The following is a 24681-nucleotide window of genomic DNA, read 5'->3' as shown; positions in this document are numbered from 1 at the left end:
ATAACGTTACATTATAACATTGCATGCCACAGAAGCAAACTGCAGTCAATACAATCAAATCTCAGCTGAACAATATTCATGCTATCCTTCCTGAATTTACCATAGTTCCTTGAGTATAACAGTGTATAAAAATATATGCAGTCATAATCTCTGATGGAATATGACAGATGAAGTCAAACGTCCAACACTCCCATAAAGACACACAGTTAGCCTCCCTGGTAAGAGTTCATAGAGGATTGTTTTATTTTCAGCACGCGAAACGGTTAGCATACTGGCCACCAAGTGAGCTGACAAAACACCTTCAGGAGGGAGCTCTGCCAGATAGACATACCTGGACTCTTCAAGCTGTTTGCATTTTGGGTTCAAGGGTACTTTTATACTTTTTACTCATTGTCATATATATGTTTATTATAGAGATTAGATGTTTGATGACTTCATCAGCTGGTTAATATTTTGTGGTCAGTTCTCTTGATAAAGTTTGTTCATATTTTTATTTTGTAAAAGGTTTTAAGGTAGTGTTAGTGTCTTTAGTCCACGCAGACCTTGCTTAGGTTTATAGTGGTTACAGACTGAACATACAGCCACATGACCATTAACATCTCAGCGAACAGACAGTTAACTGATTTGTCATGTGAAAATTCATATGTGTGGTAAAGCATTGAATGCCATTATTCTCGATGTTATTATAACTTCACAAAATAATAACCCTTTCAGATGAGCATTTGGTTGCCAGACGAAAAGTGATAACAGCCAGTATACATCAAAATTTGGATACAACAGATGATGACAGCACTAAAGGTTGAAAAGATCGGAAGAGGAAGAGAAACAAGTAGTCACATTGTGTCTTGTTTGAGTTATAGAATGACAGGGATTAGGGAATCCCTAGGTTTGGAGAACAACTTACAAGATCAGTACAGATTTCAGTAGTTCATTTCAAATTTTTCATGAGGTAATATTGATATTATGATAGGTATAGCCTAGGAATTATTTATTATTTTATTTCTTTAAATCTTTTACTCCGGAAATTCTTAAATTTTCATAATTGTCATTTCACTGCACACTTATTAATAGGTATGCTTGTTAATTAAGTTAGGCTAGAGAGCCCAGACGAGGAGGAAGACGACTTTAGATGGAAATCAGTGCATCCAGCAGTGCCAGCAGGACCATTGCCAGACTCATTGCAACCACAAGTGGAAAACAAGCGTTTATGCCCACAGGTAAATGCACTAACCACCAGAATATTGCCCCACGACGTGAGCACCCAGTGACCAACGTAGTGACTCTCAGCAAGGAGTACAAGAGGGGACAAACCTCACAACTGCAGCAGTAAAAGGCGGTACCCAGAGAGTGTCTAATGAAGGTAAGTCAGACAATTTTATATTATGGTTACTTTTCTTGCTGTTTGTTTTGCCTATTTAATTTTGTTGTGAATTCCCTTCACAATCTCAAGTTGAACATAGTGTTGGTTATACAAGTTTCTTACTGCCTCCCAAATCACCGTTGATTGGCTTCATTCACCTATAAAAAGTTAATTGTCCACTTTTGCTCACAGTGCTATGTTCATACTGTTGCAGCATTTGCCTGGCTCATTCTGAAACAAGACAAAGAATTGAAATTGATGCTACAGGAAGTAAAAGATATGTGATTCATTCACTGATAAGCAAAGACCAGCCTGCTCCAGCAAAGGATGCCTGAATGTTGCCAGAAGATTTGATCCTTCCAATTAGAACACAGCAGGAGCTGTTGAACTGGATGGACGCCTTGATGATGATTCCTTTCATTAATTACTCGTACGTAAAGCAGATGTCATTGTTAAAGCCATGATTGAAATGATAATCTGTAATAATTTAGGGGAATTTAAAGCATAGCTTGACATTTTTGAAAAACTTATGTTTTTATGGGAATTCATTTGAGAATGATCAGTTCTTGTCAATCCTATCATACATATATAGTGTGGAACACAATAAGTCAAGTTTTAAATCCAGTTTCAAAGGGTTTCAGCCTCATAAACTTTATGGTTATTGGGGAAGGAAACATTAAATCAGCTTTTTGTGAAAGTTTTCAGTTGATAATTTTTGTATGTCCCTTGAATTGTAAATAATTAAAGCCATGTATATTTTCACTACACCCTTTCTTGTTTATGATGTGTAACATACTTTTGACAAATATGTTTCTTGTCTTCTAATGATTTGCAAGTCAAAAGCCTCTCCTGTGTGGGTAGAACGAATGCAAAGGATTGTGCGAAAAGAATCATGCGGCGACTCCTGACCGACAAGGTTGCTCGAAACTATAACTGGAAAGGACAAAAGGGAGAGATGTGTGCTTTCAAGGGACTGAAGCTGCAGGCCATGATCTACAGTAAGTGATGATGTATAAATGTTAGTGTATATTATTATTAAAGGTATAGATATATGATATATTGTCTACACATACTTTGACAAAAAAGAGAAGTGCAGATCTAAGTGCTTATTTTTGTATAACATGAATTGACATTTTTTCATTGCTAGCTCTACAGTTTAAAATATTTGTAGCTCTTGTCAGTATTAATTGTGCTTCCATGGTGAAACTAGCGTAAAAACGGAAAGACATGGTGAACAAGCATAAGCACCATAAAACTGAAACAATATGTATAGTGTGAGACTTCTCTTAGTCCATCTTTAATCTATAAACTGTAGCGCTTCTTTTAATCTACAAATCCCATTTGTGCTATCTGCAGAAGCTGTACGGAAGAACCGTGGGTGTATGGAGGCTTCCGATAAAGTTAGTGCAGGAGCCATCACAGAGTGGAGACCAATGCTTCAGCAGACAGTGCTGTTCCACCTGTCCGTCGTCCTTCCCGCCCGAGCTGCCATCCTCATCAGAGAGCGACGACTCCTCTCCCAGCGACAGAGAAGTCTAGAGATATACACGTAATGTCTACGAGGACTGCAATGCCACCTACAGCCGCCGAATGCCAGTACTGGTCACATAGCCATTCGCTTCCAACGGCAACAGCAGGCATTCCTGACAGTCCTTTGTCACTGGCTCTCCCCACGCTCAAGAGCTGTCTCCCACATATAACACTTCTGTGCTTTTGCCTCCTTTTACTCCTCTACACTGGCATGTATGCCTAGCTTTGCTGCATAAGGAACATCAGGCTTATCACCAAGCACTCTTGACCCTCATTGGGACGCTTGCTGATATTAGCAACAATGTCTCATATTTGAGATATCTAATAATTACATATAAGAAGGTTTTAGTATGTTAAAATGAAGGCATGTGGATCTGATAGTGTTCTAAGTGCATTTTTTTGTAAAGCCGCTTTACCAGACATACATGAACTTTTAATTGTTCAGCCTTATTTTACGGTATGGAAATTCTCATAATATTAATTAATTGGAATGATATGTCCCTTGTAGAAGGGTAGAGATGATAATGTGCATGTTGTTATCTACAACAGGGTAACTGTACTTTTTGGTGTATTTTGTACATCATCCAATTGTATTTACAATTCACTGTTTTTTTTTGTAAATCTAAAGGTCTATAAGTTTAGTTTTAGTTTAATTATTCCTTGGCACTCTGCACGGAGCACAGTGCCGCACCACCTCACCTTTAAGTATTTGAAATTGAAATATTTAAAAGTATTAATTTAAGAAAAAATCCTATGCCTTGATTTGTCGGTGTTTAATTAATTCATATTCTTTTTTCTCTTTTTTGAGTATCATTTATTCATTTTTATCACAAATGGTCACCATTTTGTACTTGCTATTGCAATTCTTGTGTATTTTGTGCTACATCTAGATGGATTAACCATATACTATATCTTTTCTTACATCTAAAGCTCTATTAGTTTAGTTTTAGTTTAATTATTCCTTGGGAATCTTTATGGAGCTTAACACCTATCCTTGAAACATTTTAAATTGAACTGTTTAAAAGTGTTACTTTAATAACATTCCTTTGCTTTGACTTAACAGTGGTTAATTAATTCCTCTGATTGTTCTCTGTTTCTCATCTTTATCACATATGGTCAATGCTTTTGTTGTACATCTATAGTTAATGGTTATTAATAATTGGAATGATATGTCCCTTGTAGTAGGGTAAGAAGATGATAATTAGCATATTGTTATCTACATAGGGGTAACTGTCTTTTTTTGGTGTATTTTGTACATCATCCAATTGTATTTGCAATTCACTATTTTTTAGTAAATGTAAATGTCGATAAGTTTCGTTTTAGTTCAATTATTTCTTGGCACTCTGCACGGATAACAGTGCCGCACAACCTCACCTTTAAGTACTGGAATGTGAAATATTTAAAAGTATTAATTTAAGAAAAAATCCTATGCATTGATTTGTCAGTGTTTAATTAATTCATATTGTTCTCTTTTTTGAGTATCATTTATTCATTTTTGTCACAAATGGTCACCATTTTGTACTTACTATTGTATAATGTAAATTTGTCTCCTGGATGGATCCACAATGACACGAAATATGTTTTAATTACAACAAATGAAAATCTTCTCTGTACGTCATTTATGCCATGTTTGAAGTGAAACTGTGAAAAGTATGTGTGAACTGTGAAACATTTACATTAGGTTTCAAAAACATTTTTAAAACGTTTAAAAAAACGTGTCCTTCGAAACATTTAAATTAGGTTTAAAAAACATTTTAAAAACGTTTTTCAAACATTTACATACGAATATTTATTAAATGTTTTTAAAATGTTTTACAGAAAAATGTTTATAAAACGTTTTTAAAATATTTTTAAAATGTTTTACAAATGTTTGCAGAAAACGTTTTTAAAACATTACTTTGATGGGCATGATAAACATTTTAAAAACGTTTTCTGCAAACCTTTTTAAAATGTTTTATGTACACATTTTAAAACGTTTTTAAAACGTTTTTAAAACGTTTGCATGCTATCTGGGTACCTAACCTCGTAGTGTGCGTACAGCTACAGGCAGAGCTTTCATCGAAAACAGCTTCGGAGTACATGTATTACATTCAAATAATATATTTCAGTCAAGTCGTAGTAAACCATGCTAGCCATAGTCTGTCACAATGGACATCAGAGCCACACGGTCTGCGGTCAGTAAACTATTGTTGAGTTGTCATGGTGACTGTCACAGGATGTTTGGACGGGCGTCAGAAAGATATTTTGTTGCTGGAGAGATCCATACATAACCCTAGGGTGCATGGAGAGGATTTACCGGACAATTTCATGCCTAGAAATCTTCTGGCAGAGATCTTCCAGTGGAAGTAACGGGTTCACCTGCGTCGTGTGATAACCTTGGAGGGTCTTGGGTGGCTTGTTGTTGTTGTTGTTGTTGTTGTTGTTGTTGTTGTTGTTGTTGTTGATGACAAGCCAGGGACCACTTATAAAAGAAAGGGGAACGCATGCGCCAGGTTTTACATGGCTTTTCCTCCCGATGACGAAAGCCGAAGTACCAACATAAATTGTACCAGCTTACTGAAAAATATATGAACAATATGTGTGTGTGTGTGGAGCTGGTGCGTTCACGCGTGAGCTCTTAAAAGCAATGCCATTTTCACCGTTCCTCCTTAATAAGCCAAGTGTTTATCTCATTTATGTTTTTGTAAAACAAGAAAATTTGATTAAAAGAAACAAACTTCGTTCTTACAATTTCTAGCAGCAGTAATTTTAGAATGTAAATGTAATAAAAACTGAGAAAGATGTTAAGAGAAATCTGGTCTTAATTTCAAAATTAAACGAAATCACAAGAACACAAAAACCCATGTAGACATCCTCACAGTGAGCCGTTCGGACAAACTTAGACACTTTGAGTGCAAGAGAGGCCGCATCACAATTTCGCGAAACATGGTGAAATAAACAAGGAACAAACTCTGTATGATGAAATATATGTTTAATTCATATTCAATGCTTACTTTAAAGACAAGGCTGTCATAAAAGCCTGTGGGTCGTTACATTAGCATATGCAACAGATTTTCATAGGAGTCATTGTCAGAAGCATTGTTATACTTTATCACACCACCCCGGTTCCCAGTCTTCACCAGCACCAGGCATGTTGGGGTCTATAGCTGATATCTGAGCAGGAACTCTTCTGGCATTCTCCGTGTTGAAATACTCCACCAAGATCCTCATCTGGTCTGCGTACTGAGGGTCTTTGGACAGGTCTCGTTCTTCGTAAGGATCCGCTTCTAGGTCAAACATCATGAACCCTGAACAGTCTGCAACCTCCACAGGAAGAGTGGTTTTAACGCCTGTAGGGGGGTTGTACCACCCGGAACACGGACCTTTCTTGTGATACACGAGCTTGTACTGGCCGACACGTACACCTGCCTCATCATCCCACATCTCATACACCATTTTTTCCCTTTTGCTCGGCCCGTTCTCCCTGTTTAACAAGAAAATCAACAGTTTCACTTAAATGATTCCAAAAAAAAACAAAAAACAAACAAACAAACAAACAAACAAACAAACAAACAAAAAAACAAAAACAAACGAATCCAATGACCTTAATCATGTCTTTTGTTGACTTATTACTGTATTTTTGTTTAAATAAAATTACTTTATATCTATTCTTCTTATATTCGTTATGGAGGATGCACGATTTATCGACAGAAGTAAAAGTTGATAGATAATGATTAAAGAGAAGCCATTTAAGCATTAATTTTAAATTACTGAAACATATTCCTGGTGTATATTATGAGAATTGTACCGTCTACTGTGTTGCTGAAAATATTGTTGGTGTATGTCAGAACCTGTGAACATCGGGAAACTAACTTTATTGCTTGCCACTGGTCTATGCCATCTACGTTGGTCATGAACTCTGAGGTGGTGGAGTTGCTGGCCATGCTGAGGATAGTAACAGGAATGTCCGTGATGTGAATCAGACCCTTGTAAGTCCGTGGAGAATTAGGCAACAGTGTTTACTGTACATGAACGCCGGGACCCTGGTGCCGCCCTCAAACGGCGTGGCTTTCTTTCCTCTCAACGGCCAGTTGCTTGCACTGTTAATACGAATATAATTATATATATATAGACACACACTGATACATAAATACACACAAATCGAGACTCAGAAACTAGGAGAAAGACACGCACGTGTAAATAATCAGTTTTCGTTAAAATACAACATCTGAAAAATCTTTACGACGCAATAGTTTTTCCCACCCATTAAATATCATAATTTAGTAACACTAAATCACGAAGCAAAAACAATTAATTTTTATCTATATTTTTTTCCAGAAAATATAAAATATCAGGAGTTAAGGCAGTGCAAAGACGTTGGAGACATGTTCACACTTCAAGACAGGAAGATATGTAGAAGAGTAAACAACTGATAAACAAAAAAGAATAAGTGTCAAGACTGAACAGTAATCCTGAATTTATAAGAATCGCACCCTTCGGGTGCAGCGCCGCCGTTGTCGCTCATGACCATAAGCATCAGTGGTTGATCCATGTACCCGAGCCTTTCCAAGGTGTCGGTGATGTTCTTGATGCCGTCGTCCACCCCAGCCATGGTGCCACAGCGGTCTCTGATCAGGGTGTTCTTGATGTGGGAACACCTGTTGCTCAGGTACGCTGGTACCTGTGGCGAAGAAACATTTTATCAACTCTCCCGGGAGCAAAGCGCATCAACTGTAAGGACTGAGAGAAGCAGACGACAGGCAGATGAAGTTTAGGAAATATTCACATCAGAGACCTACCTTTATGGGGCTGTGTATGGCCTTGTAAGCCAAGTAAACAAACATCGGCTCATCTGTGCCGCTCTCTTTGTGTTTCTTGATTACATCAATAGCTCGTTGTGTAAGAACCTCAGTGTCGTATTGTTTTCTCACTGAACGATCGAGAGTTTCGTTGGTCCTGTACAACATCGAAAGGAAAAAAAAAAATAGGCAAAATTTTCTTTCTTCTAATGCTTTCGAATTTAATATCAAAATCTTTCGTTCTCTTCTTTTTCTAAAAAGAAAGCAAGGTCTTACTTACCAAAAATCCCAAGGGTTTTGGGGAAATTTGAAGAAATGATCGCTGTTGCCATGGAGACAGCCAGAGAAACTATCAAACCCTCGTCTGGTTGGCGTCATGCTCCGGGAGCACATACCAAGATGCCACTTACCAATCATATATGTCTGGTACCCACGAATTTTGAGGTACTGTGCCACTGTCTTGGTATTTAGAGGTAAAGACCTGTTACATGCAAACATTGTCATTACACAATTATTTACCAGATCTTCGCTTAAATCAAGTATGCTTATTTCCAAATTAATATTTTACATATCGTATTTGTAATCCGTTTTCCATTTCCATACCACGTATGAGTGAAAATAATTAGAGTAATTGAGTGTACAATTTTCTACTGAAGTTTTAGTTGTAATTACTTTTATAACTATTGTTTCTTTTTGAGGCTAAGATAGTATGGTAGTATGAGAATACAATAAAGACCATCCTGTACCTGTTATCGTGGGCATCAAAGGCGTTCTCGATGCCCATGGTGTGAGGCGAGCGTCCACTCAACAGGGCGGCGCGGGACATGGTGCAAGATGGTTGTGTGTACATCTGGTCTAGAATCACACCCTCTGAGGCCAGCTTGTCCATCGTTGGTGTTCGAAACTCGGGGTTGCTTGAGCTGCGCTCATTGTGGCCCTGATCGTCAATCAGGACCAAGAATATGTTCGGCTTATCCGTCGACGAAGCCCAGGCGATAGCATAGCAGGCTATAACTGCTAATGGAAGCCAGACTTTTGGTGTTTGAAACATGATGCTGGAAAGAAAAACACTTTTGAGTATAAAATATACCGGAAGTTTACCATGGGAGGGATTCCTGACACAAAATTACTTGTTAGCTGGCTGCTTCTGGCTTTGGATGGTGGGCAAAGTACGGCCGTGGACATCTTTGGAATGTAAAGTGTGTTTGTTTTCTTATTTGTTAATGAGCCTGGGTTAATTTAATTAGAATTAAATTTATCAAATACTACATAGTATTAGAAATCTGCAGTCCATAAAGTTCTAATACAAAAAATAAATAATAACTAACACAGCTGACATATCTGATGGAGCAGCAAGAGAAAATAAAAGGTGACTGCTTTTAAAAGGGGAAAAAATGGTTTAAAATTGTGAGTGAGAGCGAATCCTAAAAAATAAAATTGTTGCCTACCTACGAGCTAGAGGAATTTAAAGTCATTTTCTTATTTTATAAAATGGATAAATAGTTCAGCTTGTATATTTACCTTTCAAGAAAGCTCAAAAATTCTGGTTGTAGTTTGAGCTCCCTGGTGAATGTGATCGTAGATGGCTGGAGGGCAGTCATTTTAAATCAAAGCAGGACAAAAGGAGACACGTGTTACAAGCAATCGGCTCAGCCACGTGATTAATTGAGTTTACGTTTATTGACTATCCTACTAGGTTTTTCTACACTACGTGTATTTCATTATGAGACTTTCATAAGGACGACAAGAAAAGAAAGTTGAATATTTGCATTTTCATATACTTCCCTGCCCTTCATAGCTAATTTGAGAGCATATGTAGAACTGTTCCTTTTTGTGGTTTTGGTCTCCCTACGGTGGCCTAGACTATTTGAAAAGGCTGCTGAGAAATATTCCTTATTCTGCAAATTTCATTTCATCGTAAGTGTGATTGTTGTTGCACGTGGTACAGGCAATACATTCCAAGGGAACATTCAAGACGAATTTAATGAAAGAGGTAAGTACTTATAACAAGGTGTACGCACGCAGGCACATACCGCAAAAACACTCAAAAAAACACACACATGTATTGATAAGATTAACTTCCAGGAAAAATCCCTGGGGGCAACCTAGGGACAGAGCCTACAGTAAATAGTGTATGAGAGCCTTGCAACCTGTGTGTCATGTGTTGCACAACTCTTTCTGTGAGACTTTTTTTTGTAGCACAAATGAAACTACTTACTAAAAAAATGTTCTATCATAAATCCGGTTCTTAGAATAAATGCACCCTAGTGTTATTTTCACTCTTCACATAGCGCCATCAAGTCCTGCAGACAGACTTCCCGATGGTGGACATGTCCGCCACTCAGTCAACAATACGTTTGGTTCAACAATAAACCACACAAACCATTGTTGTAGATGACTACCCTTGCCACATATAATTAAAATGAAAACATATCAGAATGGTATTTGTTTGCAATCTGTCGGATCTTTTCTCTACAAACACTAGAAGGCGGAATAACTCTCGCCTAATCTTCCTGGTGTAGGGAATTCTCACCTGTGATATTGCTGCACGTGGTACAGGTAACACATTCAGAAAAAAATATTACTTACGACACCAACAATTCAGAAATACGACTCTCTCCATCCCTACTAACAAAGTCACCCCTGGCTTATGCAACAGAATAAAATCTGCATTGCTAGTAGCTATACACTTTTCTTGCCATGCGCTATGTTTATCATGTTTATGGGTCATTGAACTCGAAGACTGCCACAGACTTTAGCTATACTAAAACTATGGTAAAAAAAGGCTTCACTGTGAAGATTCGAAGCGACAAAATGGATCTTTGAATCTCCACTTTGCGGTTTGTGTGTGAAGCTTATGAGTCAACAAACACAGAGACTGCCTGAGGCTGCAACATTTCACACACTTTTCATAAATGTTGATAAATACAGGTTTTCACCAAATTTATCGCTGTGAAATTCAAACAGCTGCATTAGAAGAAAAAGCAAAAATAAATAAATACAATAAAACAAAACAAAAAATGACAGAGGGTTGAATCGCTAAAGTTCGACAAACACATGATTTCATAGCTAGAGCTGAATGAAGGACAATACTCTTAACCTACAAATTGTATTCACCATCAGCCGGACAACAAACGACTTTTGCCCCAGCATGAGTTTTATTACTGTGTAAAATGTTCTATCTCTAGTTTTCTCTCTTTCCTTCTATCAGTCTATCAGTTATGCTTCTCATTGCTGGAAAGAGACAAATAGGAGTTGCAGCAACAAGTTCTCAACAAACTCCGCAAGCCTTTTGTGGGGACATCGTTAAACGGACACTTCTAGCACCCGGCCAAGGAAACACACTTTCCACAAACAGTTTTGTATGCTTCGCAAGTATATTGAAAGAGAAGACAGTAAATTCTGTTTTATCACAGGCTGGACAACCTGTTTGTATTGCTGCACCAGGCTCAAACCAACTCTTATTGGTATTAAGACCAAAAACATCTTGTTCTCAGTCTAGCTAGGGCATGTCTATACTATCCGGCTGTTATAATTTGTAAATATTTCTCTGGCTGCACATTATCGCTAAAAGAAGAAGACTATTGATATTTTTCACTATTTTTTATTTCTGAATGTCTGGTTTGGGTTAGGGTTAGGTGAGGCGATGTTTAAATACTGATGTAAAAGTTGTATCATCTCCTACTTCTTGATAAGGCCTGACAGTACCAAACCAGTTCCCTTTTAATACAGTGTTCATGTCTGTAGCCCACTATCACTTTCCTTATCCATGCTGTTGTATGCGTATGTAATATGTCTACTTTGGTGACTTCACGAGTTCTAACCAAATATTTCATACACTTGACATATGTTTGTACATGCAAAGAGTGTCTGCCCACTTTTCCACACATGACATTTTAAACAATAAAGGAGTTCTTTTATGAGACATTTGAGTTGCACTCATCTTAGTGCACATCAACTGTATTGTGCTATCGCTTCAAGAAGTACAAGAACATTAACAATATATTTAACTGTAAGTCAATCATCGTTCTCTTGCAGTTAAGACTGCTAGCTTTTATTAGTTGAAAGTGTTGTATAACATACTCAATATCACCGAGAAAAGAGTTGATACATTATTAGTAAATTAAACATCGACTGGTAGTATTGTCAAGTGCATCATATACTTGACTGTAGCTCTGTTTAGTATGTAAAATACATACTTCTCAATATTATACAAGTGAATCTCAGTTATTGATGATATAATATAAATGTTCTCTACAAACATACATCGCTTTACAAGAGGAAGAAGCAGCTTCTTTACCTACCATGGAGCATAAAAATGATCAGCTTGTAGCTCATGAGATGTGTTTTTTTTTACGTGCAAGTGTCACATAATGTTGCACGTTTAAGGTCCCACGTATAAACATTTCCCCTTGATTCACACCATACAGTACTATTGTTGTGTGCTGCTAGGCATATGCAGGAATTGTAATTATAATGCCCACACTTGAGCTTGAAGAAGCCGTCTAGGAAATCATAGACCATAAAAGATGCACTGAAGGCTGCAACCAATACAGGCTGTGTAGACAGTGTGGTAAACGCGATGTCTTTAGGCCATAGTATTTGTGATGTTAAAAAGGGCCTCACACCTGTACAGTCAGTGTAGTACACTTTAATCCTTTCTTCAACCACAACTGCCAGCCATTTCCCGTCATCTGACATATCAAAGGCCTGTGGTTCCCGTTCAAATGCGAGGCCTTGTGTGATGACTGGACACATTGAGACCTTCGCCTGATCCTCCGACAACTGCTGCAAGCGGTACACAGAGAATTCAGACTTTTTATCAGAAGACTCGGAGACAGAAGCATGAAGTAGGATGTGAGGGGGGAGTGACTTGGAACACAAGGCCCAGGCGTTGGGAGGGAGGTCAAAGCTGCCACTCTGTCCACCAGGGTCAATCCACCGCCATGTCAGAGGTGACACAAGGACATCTCCTAGACAGGTCAAGGACGACCCTGTGACAGACTCTTCAATGTACTGCCCGAGACGGTTTCCTCCACAGTCGTAGACACTCACCAAAGAAACATGAGTGTCAGGCGGATGGTATCTCACCCACAGTTTGTTTCCAGCAGTAAGTGTTAAACTTGTTAGCTGTGTTTTAGGATTCTGAGAAAACTTGAAACATTTGAAGATATCTTGAGAAAGCGATTTTCTTGTCAGAACTATACTTGACACAGCACCCTCTGTTGAAATAAGTGATTTCTCCTTCATATCACCGTTATCTTTCTTCGCAGAATGTAGAGTCTCTAGTAATGTTTCTCTTGAGCTTCCAAGATGTAAATGAGTCTGAAAAGAATGTAAAGTTAAATTTTAAATAAATAATACATTACATATTAATTCTAATAGAAAGTCAAAAATATTTTATTGCCATAAATCACGAATTAAATAATAGTTTACAAACCTTGTGGCTTGTTTTATACTTTAAAAATGCAACAAGAATTAGAGTTTATCTCTTTCAATAAATCATCAGTAATCTAGCGCTTGGTCACTGCCATTAGTTGGTTCAGTCACTCCTTGGTCAGTTGCAGATGATGAAAGAATAACAGGTTCCGGTCGTTACGATTTATTACATGACCAGCAAGCCACGTGGAATCGCTAATATACTTACGTCTGTGGGGTCTATGGGTGATAATTTGTATCAATTGCGCTGTCACGTGAGCACTGCACGATATTCGCACGAGCTGGTCGCATCATTCCTATGCATACAGACGAGTGCACGTGCTCTAACACACACACACACATTTCTACCACCCAACCACCTACACGCTCTGTCTCTCCCTCTCTCTTTCCTTCCGAAAAAGGACAAACAAGAAAAAGAAAGGGAAAGCAGGTCAGACCGACCGACAGACCATATATCGAATAAAGGACTGTAAACACACTGTATACATCTCAAACTTAACATTTATTGAAAGGAAACTCACCTGGAAACATTAGTTTATCGAATTGACATTACCTAAAATTTCTCTACATTATTTAATTATATTTCAGAAGATTTAAATGTGCTTATATTTATTTATATTTCGTAATTACTGTTGAAGAAACGTCTTATGGTAGAGCGCTGTTCAATGACGAGGGCATCGCCCACCCTGCACCCCATCCCCGCACCTCCTCGTGAGCACTGAATAAAACAAATGCCACGTGACCTCCAGGCGGATGAAGAGGCATTGGAGACCGATAAAGTGGAAACCTGTCAGCCGAAGGGTTACAGATCATTCTTCTAAGCTCGATCATCGGATGTCGGGTCCTGCCTGCATAGTCCATAATCTACCTTTTACATTTCATAACAATTTTGCAAATCACTTTACTTGGTTCGTCTGGTGTAGAGCAGACGACGGAGGGCGAGTGACGTCATTTGCATAGCTCCGCCTACAGGTCCGCCATTTTTGTGATGGTGACCGAGTGTTACGAGATGAGAAATCCGGCCTGTGACCTACCTGTAAATCGTCGACTCCCTGAGCTGTGATGTTCACCTCCTGACGACATATCGGGCAGCTGAAGCCAGAATCTGTAGCTGTGGCCATGGAGCGGAGACACAGGTGACAGTAGACATGAGAACACGGCAGTACCTTGGGTAGACGATAATGTTCAAAACACACGCTGCATGTCGACTCTGTGAGCTGAGCTTGCGAGCCTGTCGCCATCTTGTTCGTGTTAACGAAAGGTTGACGAGCGGCTAATAAGTAGAAATTTCGTCTCTCACTCAATACTGCACACGTGCCAGTGTTTTAGTTCGTCTTTTTATGACTGTCAATCAAACATCAGTGGAAGTCAGCTGGTGGCTACTGTAAAAGCTACTCCAGCGAACGTTGTAGGCTCGATGAACAACGTGTGTGAAGCCAGTGTACGAGTCACAACAAAGAGGGAGTGGTCCTGCGTGCAGTGGTCTCCGCTGTGTACAAGCTGTGGAAGAAAAGTCAGCTCTTTTGGCGGACTGGTTCGATCGAAATTTGGGTTTGTGTGTAGACAACAACAAACTAACAAAAATAAAAAAACAAACAAACAAAAAAACAAAAAACAAAAACAAAAACAAAAAACAAAAAAACAGAGTAACCGAAACTGCAGTTACCGGACTTTCCCTCTGTCTCTTTCATGTCTGCTTTTCGATCTTCCTTTCTATTAGTTATTTCTTACTTGACGCGCTGGCAAATCGGCGAAGTGCCATCTCTAACATTTCTACATGTGTGTCAGGAAATTGCAAGCTGTCAGACATTCCATCCTATGGCGCCCACGCACCGTCTGACCTTCCCACATGAAATGGGTTTCTCATCAGCTCACTGAATTCAAAGCTACTTTCTATTTCGTTTCTCGGAATAGCATTCATCTCGCCTGCACGTACTAGACTCCAGATGCAAAGTCACTGTATGTTTTAGCTGGGGGTCAAAGAGATTCCGAAAAAAACAAATATATTTATTCTTTTAAAGCTGTTATAATCTTTTTAATTCCTTCCTTTCCTTAGATGCATAATTCAGATGACCCAAGAGCGAAGGAGAGCGATAGTTCGAATTTTTCTAACTCATTCTTTCAACAAGACAACGACAACAGTTATTGTAAAAAAAAAAAAGAAATTCAACAGTTTATTTATCATGAGTCTATGATAAGCGTTACAACCATAAGCAATACTGTTAATGAATCTACCACGATACAGGTAACTACAACAATCAAGCAGCTTGAGATCGAGACCCTCCATCCCTTCCCTCCGTCTCATTACTAGACTTTTCTTTCTTTAAGTTCTGGTAACTCAACACATTGCGAAAAGTCCTAGCCAACTGTGTTCAAGAAATTTCATGGTATCATATATCCGTACATATACCACCTGTGTCATCCCGACAGAGTGTCTTTAACTTTATTACAACAATAAACAATTCAAAACTAAAAAACAAAAACAAAAACAAACAAAACCTTCAGTACGCAAAAGGGGATATCTGAACTACATGGAATAGTTTGTGCTTCATAAAAAACGGCAATTAAGAATAGAATAGTTATGACATATATGATTGAATAATGCCATAATAAGCAATAAATAGTTACAGCATTTCAAGATGAATATAGAATATTGCAATGAAAGTATTTACAAAATTGGCTAACCATCCAATCATATTAAAGATACGAAAAATACACAAATACAGCTGGTGGTGCTGTTTTTTCCCCCTTTAAACTTTGCTCAACAGAATAGAACAACTAAAAAAAACCCCAAAAAACAAATGGGAATAAGGTAGACAATCTATATTAGGCAGAGTCATCCCAGAGACTAGCTGGGGCATCTAACTATAAACTATAGCAAATAAAGGAAGTGTCTTGCATTTAATATGTCGGAGTCAAGGCAGGTAGGATTCCAAAGGAACCTGGTATTGTCGAAAAAATAACAGGCTTGGGAATATATAAACGAACCGATAGAGTGGGCTAATGACCTCTCTTGCAGGAGAGTATGTGAAGACAGAATGATTGGTATTGTCAATTATGGTCCAGTATGACCTGAATTCGGAGAAAAGCAATGAGGAGAAAGATATTGTTTACCAACGACTGGGTAAAAGTGAAATCACAGGTAACAAGTGATGCTTGGCGCATATTTTTGACAAAAGCCTCTACTGGATGTGATGACTACTTTACAAATCTTGAAGAGTCGTCCTTCTAGACCACACCGGGAGACTGTGGTAGGAGGATGGCCATATTCGTTAATGGCAGGCTTAGTGAAGACTTTGGCAAAGAAACTGCTGTCTCAGGTACCCACGTAGGGCAAACCCCGATATATGAGGTGGCGGCAGGAGAAACCCTCTGGTTACCAGAAATACTAAATGTGCAAAATCATGTATAAGTTCAAAGACACCAATTCAATTTACCTTTCTTGAGAGTTACTATAAAGAATTACGCTCATCTTAGTACACATCAACTGTATTGTGCTACCTCTTCATGAAGTACAAGAAAATTAAAAATATGTTTAATTGTAAGTCAATCATCGTTCTCTTGCAGTTAAGACTGGTAGCTTTTATTAGTTGATAGTGTTGTATAACATATTCAATATCACCGAGAGACGAGCGGATGCATTATTAGTAAATGAAACATTGACTGGTAGTATTGTCAAGTGAGTCATACACTTGACTGTAGCTCTGTTTAGTATGGAAAACACATGCTTCTCAATATTATACACCAGTGATCTCAGTTATTGGTGACAAAAATGCTCTCTACAAACATAATCGCTTTACAAGAGGAGGAAGCAGGTTCTTTAGTACTATGAAGGAGGAAAATGATCAGCGTGTAGCTCATGAGTCGTCATTTTTCAGACAATCGTCGCATAATGTTTCACGTTTAACGTCCAGCCTACAAACATTTCGCCTTGATGCACACCATATAGTACTATCATTGTGTGCTGCTAGGTATCTACACGAAACATTAATGTAAATATAATGCAAGCACATAAGCTTGACGAAACCATCTAGGAAATCATAGACGAATAAAGATTCCCTGGAGGCTGCAGCCAATACAGGTTTTGTAGACAGCGTGGTGAATGCGATGTCTATAGCATCTTCCTTTGGCGACACCGACAAAAGCCGGCAGCTGTACGGTCAGTGTAGTAAACTTCAATCCTGTCCTTCACCACAACTGCCAGCCATTTTCCGTCATCTGACACATCAAAGGCCTTTGGTGCCTCCTCAAATGCGAGGCCTTGTGTGATGACTGGACACATTGAGACCTTCACCTGATCCTCCGACAACTGCTGCAAGCGGTGCACAGAGAATTCAGACTTTTTATCAGAAGACTCGGAGACAGAAGCACGAAGTAGGATGTGAGGGGGGAGTGACTTGGAACACAAGGCCCAGGCGTTGGGAGGGAGGTCAAAGCTGCCACTCTGCCCATCAGGGTCAATCCACCGCCATGTCAGAGGTGACACAAGGACATCTCCTAGACAGGTCAAGGACAACCCTGTCACAGACTCTTCAATGTACTGCCCGAGACGGTTTCCTCCACAGTCGTAGACACTCAGCAAAGAAACAAGAAGACCTGGAGGCCGGTATCTCACCCACAGTTTATTTTCAGCGCTAAGTGTTAAACTGTTCAGCTCTGTCTTAGAATTCTCAGAAAATTTTATCCCTTTGTACATTTCCTGAGGAAGCGATTTTCTCTTTATGACTACACTTGAAGCAGCATCCTCTGTTGTAATCTGGGACTTCATCGTTATATCACTGTTATCTTTTGTCGCAGAATGGAAAGTCTCTAGCAGTGTTCCCATTTTGAGCCTTCAAGATTTAATGTGTCTGAAATGCACGAAAAGTTAAATTTCTAATATAAAATTAAGGTAAAGTTAAAAATAAAGTGAAGTATCAACTTGAATAAAAATAGTATAAAAAATTTAGTGCCTTAAATCATAAATTCAATCATCTGACAAACTTGTTTAACATTTCTTAAATACTACAAGAATTATTGCTTATCTTCGCATAAATCAACCCATCATTAATCTAGCAAGTGCTCATTCTTTCTATCTTTCTAGCTTACTAATGGGCTCATCAGGTGGCTCATTTGGTGGCTCATTTATTGAATCATTCATCCTTTCATCAGTTGCATGGTGATATTATAATAGGTGCAGCTAGAACAATTCATTTTACTACAAAAAGGAAAAAGGAAAAAAATACAAAAATAGATGATGAGAGAGAGAGAGAAGCTGCTGTCCCTTCTTACAGTTTTACTTGTTCAAGACTGACGCCAAAATGATTATGAAAAAAACACAGAGTAACCTCAATTCCAATGACCGGACCCTCCCTCTGTCTCTGACTCTTTAATAGTTTGCTTTTTCGATCTTCCTGTTTATTAGTTAATAATTATTTATACTTAATGTCTTGCAAATAGGCTAAATGCCATCTCTAACATTTCTACACTTGTGTTAGGAAATTCCAAGCTGTCAGACATTCCTTCCTAGGGAGCCGAGCACCGTCTGACCTTCCCACATCGGTCATAAGATGGGGCTCTCCTCGGCTTCCTGAATTCAAAGCTACTTTCCATTTAGTTTCTCTGAATCGCACCTCGCCTGCACTTACTAGACTCCTAACATTATCGTCTACTGTGCATGTGTGTTCGTCTACCTGTATGAGTATAATAATTAACTTATTAACATTTTATAATACTAGCTATGGCCGCCCGCCGCTATTCAGTGTCTTTGAGTGAAAGGTGCAGCGTGAAAGGCTCCCTCGATGGTCAGCAAGTGAAAAGCATGGTGTGATCAGTCAACTGTTCTACCTTGTTATCCCTATCGTAATCGTATTTTTTGTCTATACGGGAGACCTGGTCGATCTGTAAAGTAGAACAATCCGGCCTGTCACCTACCTGTAAAGCATCGACCTCTTGTTCAGTGATGTTCACCTCCTGACGATATATCGGGCAGCTGAAGCCAGAATCTTTAGCTGTGGCCATGGAGCGGAGACACAGGTGACAGTAGACACGAGAACACGGCAGTACCTTGGGTAGACGATAATGTTCAAAACACACGCTGCATGTCGACTCTGTGAGCTGAGCTTGCGAGCCTGTCGCCATCTTGATGTTTACGCAACAAACAGGTAGCAACCCATAGCAACTCACCTGAATAACATGCGCAGTCGCTCAGTCAGTCCTTATATGCTTGTCAATTGAAAGCTTGCGGATGATTTTTTTTTTCATTTGTTACAGGTTCCTTAGCGAACTAGGTAAAGCCCAACTCTGTAGGTTCGATCAAAAAGCGTATGTGTGACAGAGAGATAAGTGTGTGTTGTCAGTACACATAAAGGCGCCTCACGCCACTTAATGTTTATTTCGATAAGAAGGGGAGTGGTCCTGTGTGCCCTGACCCCTCTCTGGACCAATGCAGGGGAGACTACTGAATACTATCTTTACGCTTGAGAATTAGACTTCGTTCCCTTGAAACGACTTTCTCAGCTTATTTCACCGTGTATAATTATTTTCTCCTTGCAGATTATGAAATAAACATTCAAAATACAAGTTTCACAAATGAAACAGTTTTCACTTGTAAAAGAACTTATTATCCTCAGATGCATACCAACACCTGTTCACCTCGACTCTAGATGTCTTCACCACACCACACTCCAACCTTGAAAGAATAAGAGGAATAAAAGACCGTAACTCAGAATTTGATTTCAGTGCTCAGGATAAGATAAACAAGATGTGCCAGCATTAAGTGCTGTGGAAGGAGTCAGGTAACCCGCCCGTTCTTAGTACGTGGGGCAATAATCAGTGAGAATTCCCCACACGAAATGTCAACAGCTTAGTTTTGTTTATGCCGCCATCCATATAGCATACTATCAATATGTAGCAGCCCACCACTGTTTCATCTGACAGTCTATCGGTGACATCTGCGGCCAGGTGGGTGTCCATTCTGTATAAATACAACTAAGTGCGGAAGTAAGAGAGATGTTCAATAAAGGTAAACTCTCTTGCTTCACTCAAAATACATTTCGAGTAACAGAGGCCGCTAATCCATGTTTGTTATAAAATATCTCAGATGCCTGTAACTTGACCTTGTACTATGGAGGCATAATAATCAGCTGAAACCAGATGAGACAAAGGATGTTAAACAGTTCACTCTGGGACAGTTAATGGCAGACCCTAGTTTACAGTCGCAAAACTGGAACAAAATGATATTTCTCTGGACGCTTTGAACTCATGGGAGTATATTTGTTTATATCTCGTTGAAAGAGTTGTGCTTGTGACATATTGCTCCATCTTTAGAGTTCTCTCAAAGTTTCTTGCTTGCTGCAAAAAATGGGAATGGGGTTTTACATGAGTAAATAAATATGTTTGGATATAATGTATTTTGAACGGGTGTGTGTGTTGAAGCTCACATCTTCCTCTTTCAAGCCTGGTTCTATCTCTGGAGTCTGCAACCAAGGTACAGTTGGCATTCACTCCAAGATGTCGTGGACATATCTACTCTTGGGTAAATGCAATAGGATTTAGATTACGAACTTGCAGGCAAAACTTGTCGAAACAAACCTTTGTAATGTAATAGCAACACAGCGTAATAACTGAGAAATAACAAAATGACCACGCTAATCGATTTTAGAACAAAGATACAAGAGAACCAAAAATAAAAGCAAAAAACAAAACAAAACAAAAATGCGGTAGTCTTATTGAAGTGTTTAGCATTTTAAGGAAAGTTTTTGAGATTTGTGTCACTACTTTCAGCTGGCGCTGTCCACTTGCTGAGCTCACAGAAGGTCAAAGGTGACAATTTCAGCCCGAAAAAACTTGACTTGGGAGGTGGACTCACGGCCGTGTTGGTCAGGACAGTGAAGACAGTCCATGGCTACTACAGGGCGAGACTGGACCTCTTCTGCTACGGCATCCGATACTGGAACTTTGGTCTGGAGGTCAGCTACATCTTTCTGTCTTCCTCTTGTGTGCGTGAGTGAATGAGTGTTAGTGCGAGATGGGTGACAGCTGTATAACAGAGAAATAGAATAATCCAAAAGTAGACTAAGATTGAGAAGACAAAGCTGCACATGTTGACTGGACGACCTGTCCCTCAGGCGGAGTACAGCAGCAGTGGAAGGTTTACCGGTCGCCTCTGGCCTCAGCCCTCCTCCTTCCCCAGCTGTGACGTCACCGTGGAGAGGAAATTGAAGAAAAGTAAAATTGATAGACAGCGACTCAGAGAGTAAGACACTTGTGTGGACATTTTGTTGATAAAGTAGAATGATGTCACACTTTAGAACGAGAAGAAGACGCCAAAACGACTTAAAATATTTTTTCATATTCTTTTAACTGCATAAGCTGTATAAATATTTAATCTCATTGTTTCACACTTTGTGTATTGCCTCTCACTTGTCAAACAGAGATCATGTCGTTTTATGTATTACTATTTTCATATCAGGTTGTACTGTGTTAAATGGGATTTTTATTTAGCTTAGTCTTTCGCCTTTATCAGCCTGCTTCACGCATCCACTCACAAATAACTTGTGGGTTGAAAATTATATCAAATAAAGGAATGTGGCAACATGGCTGATTAATTTAATGACTGCTACAGACATAGATAAGGACATCAATTAATAGATGATTAATGAATGAAGGGTAGATTGGCTGGCTGGCTGGCTGTTTGATTCATTCATTGAAAATGATGGACACAGACTTGAAGACAGCTACTTGGAGTTCGTTGGACTGAGAAAGAACACCGCCGTTAAGGTGGTGGAACGTGTGGAGCTGGTGCTAAAGGTCATCAACGGGACCAGCCAACCAGTAGTCCATGCTGACGTCACCTACCAAAGTGACGTGCACGTGGTGCGAGGCGTCATTCAGTTCTTCGCGCTGACTGGCGAAACGGTGTTCGTGTCCAACCAGCTGGCGCTTGAGACGACTCAGGTGTTTCATTTTTGTTACAATTACTTACAAATATAATTTAGTCATGTCAGAGAAAAATAAATGTTGCTATAATAATAGCAATAATAACAATAATAATAATAACTGAAGTGAACACGTTGTCTTCTGGTCGTCACAGACAACAATGGCTGCCCTATGAATACATCACCTGTTGCCAGCAATAATAAAATAATGTTAACGGTGTGTGTAGACATTTAGTCACCGTCGCCGAAGGTTTGACCCAGTGGCGTCGTCAGAAGAGGACATCGGGAGCAGACACAACACGGTGTGTGCGCGTGGGACAGGTGGAAACCCTCTGACTGGCTACATCAACTACAGCTCCAGCCCCAACGACACATGCCTGCCGGTGACAGCCAGAGGGAGTGAGTGCCAACACTAGTCTCCCACCCCGGGTAGCTGCTAGCTTCATGTAGGATAACAGTAAATCACACACGACCGAAAACACACACACACACATATATACACAGATACTCCACTTTTATACATACGCAAGTTGATCAAAGATTTTGACATGATATTGGTTGTTTCCTTCACTTTAATTTGATAAATAAACTTGCAAATAAATATTTTAACAAAAACATCATGGATATAGAGAGTGAAATAAAAACTATTAACAATTAACTTATGTTCGTCGTTGGTACTGACAGACAAGTGCAGTCTGTACATCGATGGAGTGGGTCAAGTGAGGAGCAGCTTTGGGTGGCCCAATGGATGTCTGGACTCTCCCCCGATCTCCTTCCCCTGTGACGTAGTATGTGGTTAATGTATTTCATAGGTAACACACATCTGGTGTTTCTATAAACTGCTTTCCAGTTCGTAAATCACTGTTTATCACCCGTATTTACTACTTTAGCTTTCTTCTTGCACAGAAATTATCCATGAAAAAGTAATATTTAAAAGAATCATTCCGGTCTAAATGTTACAGACCACTCTTAACCGGACAAGTACACGGCAGTTATACAAACACGTTGCTAAACATTTGGGCAAAAGTCTGTTCATAGTTGATGGATTTGATATTAGCAAACTCATTTGGAAATGAACATCTATTTTAAAACTCTGTCCGCAGGGTCTTAATGGACCTGCCTCGGTAGGTTTGGATGCACTGCGTGGAATTTACATCGCGACGAATGTTCTCAGAGAGTAAGTGTGTGCGTGTGTGTTGGTGTGTGTGAATGGGAGCAAGATTGTGCACAAATGCGCTTGAGTTTTATATATTGTGCTCTTCTAAATGTTCATAATCATGAGCACATCAATGTCCACCTTATGCAAAAAGTCTTTGACCATTTAGTTCGTGCATTTAAAGGTTCCCAGGACTCGCAAGCTGCAAGAGCTCAGTATTTAAGGAGTTTGCATATACAAACCTCGGTGTTACGACGGTCTCGAGTTACGTCGTTTCGTGGTTACGACGCTCATTCCGACTTACGAGGTCAGTGCATCAAAGAAAAGGAAGGCCATCACCATGGAGGTGAAAGTGGATATCATAAGCCAATCTGAGAAGGGGGAAACAGCAACAGAAATTGGCAGGTCTTTAGGACTTAGTCGTTCGACTGTCGCTACGATTATCAAGGATAAAGATCGCATCCTTGAACACGTGACAGGATCTGCTCCTATGACAGCGACAGTGATAACAAAGCGTAGTGTACTGCACAATATTGTACTGTACTTATGTTTATTGATAATTATGTAGGGTACTGTGTTAGGATAGGTGTTTGGATAGGCTAAGTGTTTGCAGTACTGTACTGTTATTATGGTACAGTACTGTATGGACGTATGATCCGACTTACGTCGAAATTCGGTTTACGACGTCGCGTTAAGAACGGATCCCCGTCGTAAGTCGAGGACTACCTGTATAATGTGTATATATCCATCAGTGCATGTAACTTCTTTATATGAATACAATTGTTTGTGTGTCAACGAAACCATCTGTATCTGTAACAATATTCAGGCCATTATTCTAGGAAATGTAGAATCTTCTGTTTAAACAGACAAACCCATACAAGTTGTAAATTGGCAAATGTTGTGTTTTAGAAATCTTTCAATTTACAATAAAGCCGCCATCTGAGAACTAATTGAGCTAGTTGATTTCTATTTTTCCTGATGATATGAAAATACTCAATAATGTCACCAAGGTACTAGATGCTTAAATAAGAAGACTATGTTATCTTCTCGCCATTACAAGTACAATAATCTGTTTGTCTACAGACTACAGGTCAGCGTGCCAGCAAGTTGCGAGGTGGATGTGTGTGTGAACTTTGGTCAGTCGCTGGGCAACGCCATGTGGACCGGTAAGTCCATTCTGGTCGGTGACGGTGTGCCGGGTAGCAGCTACCCGTTTGTCACCCTAGACGTGATGTGTCACGAGTACGGCCACTGCTTGACCGCTGCCTGGTCAGGGCTGCTCATCAAAGGTCAATCCGGGGGCATGAATGACGCCTTTTCCGACGCCCTGAGTCAGGTGAGCGAGTTCTTACTCACCTGCACCCTAGTCCTTGGGCTTCTCTGTCTTTACATTCGTGACCAACTCAGTCAGTATTCTTAGTTAATCAATCTTCTCACAGACATTACTACGAGAGTATCTAATCCATTTCTTCATTTATTTTTGTGATTTGTTTTTTTTTC

The 24681-nt window shown here is 39.4% G+C and overlaps 2 protein-coding genes across 4 annotated transcripts; both read right to left on the bottom strand.

Moving 5' to 3' along the window:
- Positions 1 to 6211: 6211 nt before the first annotated feature.
- LOC112574220 (arylsulfatase I-like) lies at positions 6212 to 9663 on the bottom strand. Its single transcript, XM_025255123.1, has 7 exons — positions 9190 to 9663; positions 8415 to 8723; positions 7949 to 8149; positions 7669 to 7825; positions 7363 to 7550; positions 6743 to 6969; positions 6212 to 6353 (listed from the first exon to the last, which is right to left on the bottom strand). Exons 1-6 carry the CDS (start codon positions 9267 to 9269, stop codon positions 6849 to 6851), a joined length of 1056 nt encoding a protein of 351 aa, XP_025110908.1. The 5' UTR covers positions 9270 to 9663; the 3' UTR covers positions 6212 to 6353; positions 6743 to 6848.
- A 2029-nt stretch (positions 9664 to 11692) lies between these two features.
- Positions 11693 to 19867, bottom strand: LOC112574219. 3 transcript variants are annotated; one of them, XR_003101384.1, is made up of 4 exons: positions 19021 to 19867; positions 14142 to 17957; positions 13316 to 13496; positions 11693 to 12993 (listed from the first exon to the last, which is right to left on the bottom strand). XR_003101384.1 is itself a non-coding variant. In XM_025255122.1 (4 exons), the coding sequence occupies exons 3-4, from the start codon at positions 14346 to 14348 to the stop codon at positions 12022 to 12024; spliced, it is 1179 nt and encodes a 392-aa protein (XP_025110907.1). In that variant the 5' UTR covers positions 14349 to 14607; positions 14774 to 17957; positions 19021 to 19755; the 3' UTR covers positions 11693 to 12021. The 3 variants fall into 3 exon arrangements, 2 of the variants coding, with proteins under 2 accessions (XP_025110907.1, XP_025110906.1); XM_025255122.1 differs by lacking the exon at positions 13316 to 13496 and having other exon boundaries at positions 14142 to 14607; positions 14774 to 17957; positions 19021 to 19755; XM_025255121.1 differs by lacking the exon at positions 13316 to 13496 and having other exon boundaries at positions 19021 to 19755.
- Between the last annotated feature and the right edge of the window lie 4814 nt (positions 19868 to 24681).

The sequence above is a fragment of the Pomacea canaliculata genome, linkage group LG10 (assembly GCF_003073045.1).
Source record: "Pomacea canaliculata isolate SZHN2017 linkage group LG10, ASM307304v1, whole genome shotgun sequence".
NCBI lineage: Eukaryota > Metazoa > Mollusca > Gastropoda > Architaenioglossa > Ampullariidae > Pomacea > Pomacea canaliculata.
This window is presented reverse-complemented; position numbering and strand designations above follow the sequence as displayed.

What these genes read in the sequence shown, in the direction of transcription:
- LOC112574220 (XM_025255123.1), bottom strand. Translation starts at nt 9,269, where the DNA reads ATGACTGCCCTCCAGCCATCTACGATCACATTCACCAGGGAGCTCAAA. An exon ending in CAAAACCCTTGGGATTTTTG is followed by an intron (nt 7,826 to 7,948) that starts GTAAGTAAGACC and finishes GATGTTGTACAG; the next exon opens with GACCAACGAAACTCTCGATC. An exon ending in CCATACACAGCCCCATAAAG is followed by an intron (nt 7,551 to 7,668) that starts GTAGGTCTCTGA and finishes TCTTCGCCACAG; the next exon opens with GTACCAGCGTACCTGAGCAA.
- LOC112574219 (XM_025255121.1), bottom strand. Translation starts at nt 14,348, where the DNA reads ATGGCGACAGGCTCGCAAGCTCAGCTCACAGAGTCGACATGCAGCGTG. An exon ending in AGGGAGTCGACGATTTACAG is followed by an intron (nt 12,994 to 14,141) that starts GTAGGTCACAGG and finishes CATTCTTTTCAG; the next exon opens with ACTCATTTACATCTTGGAAG.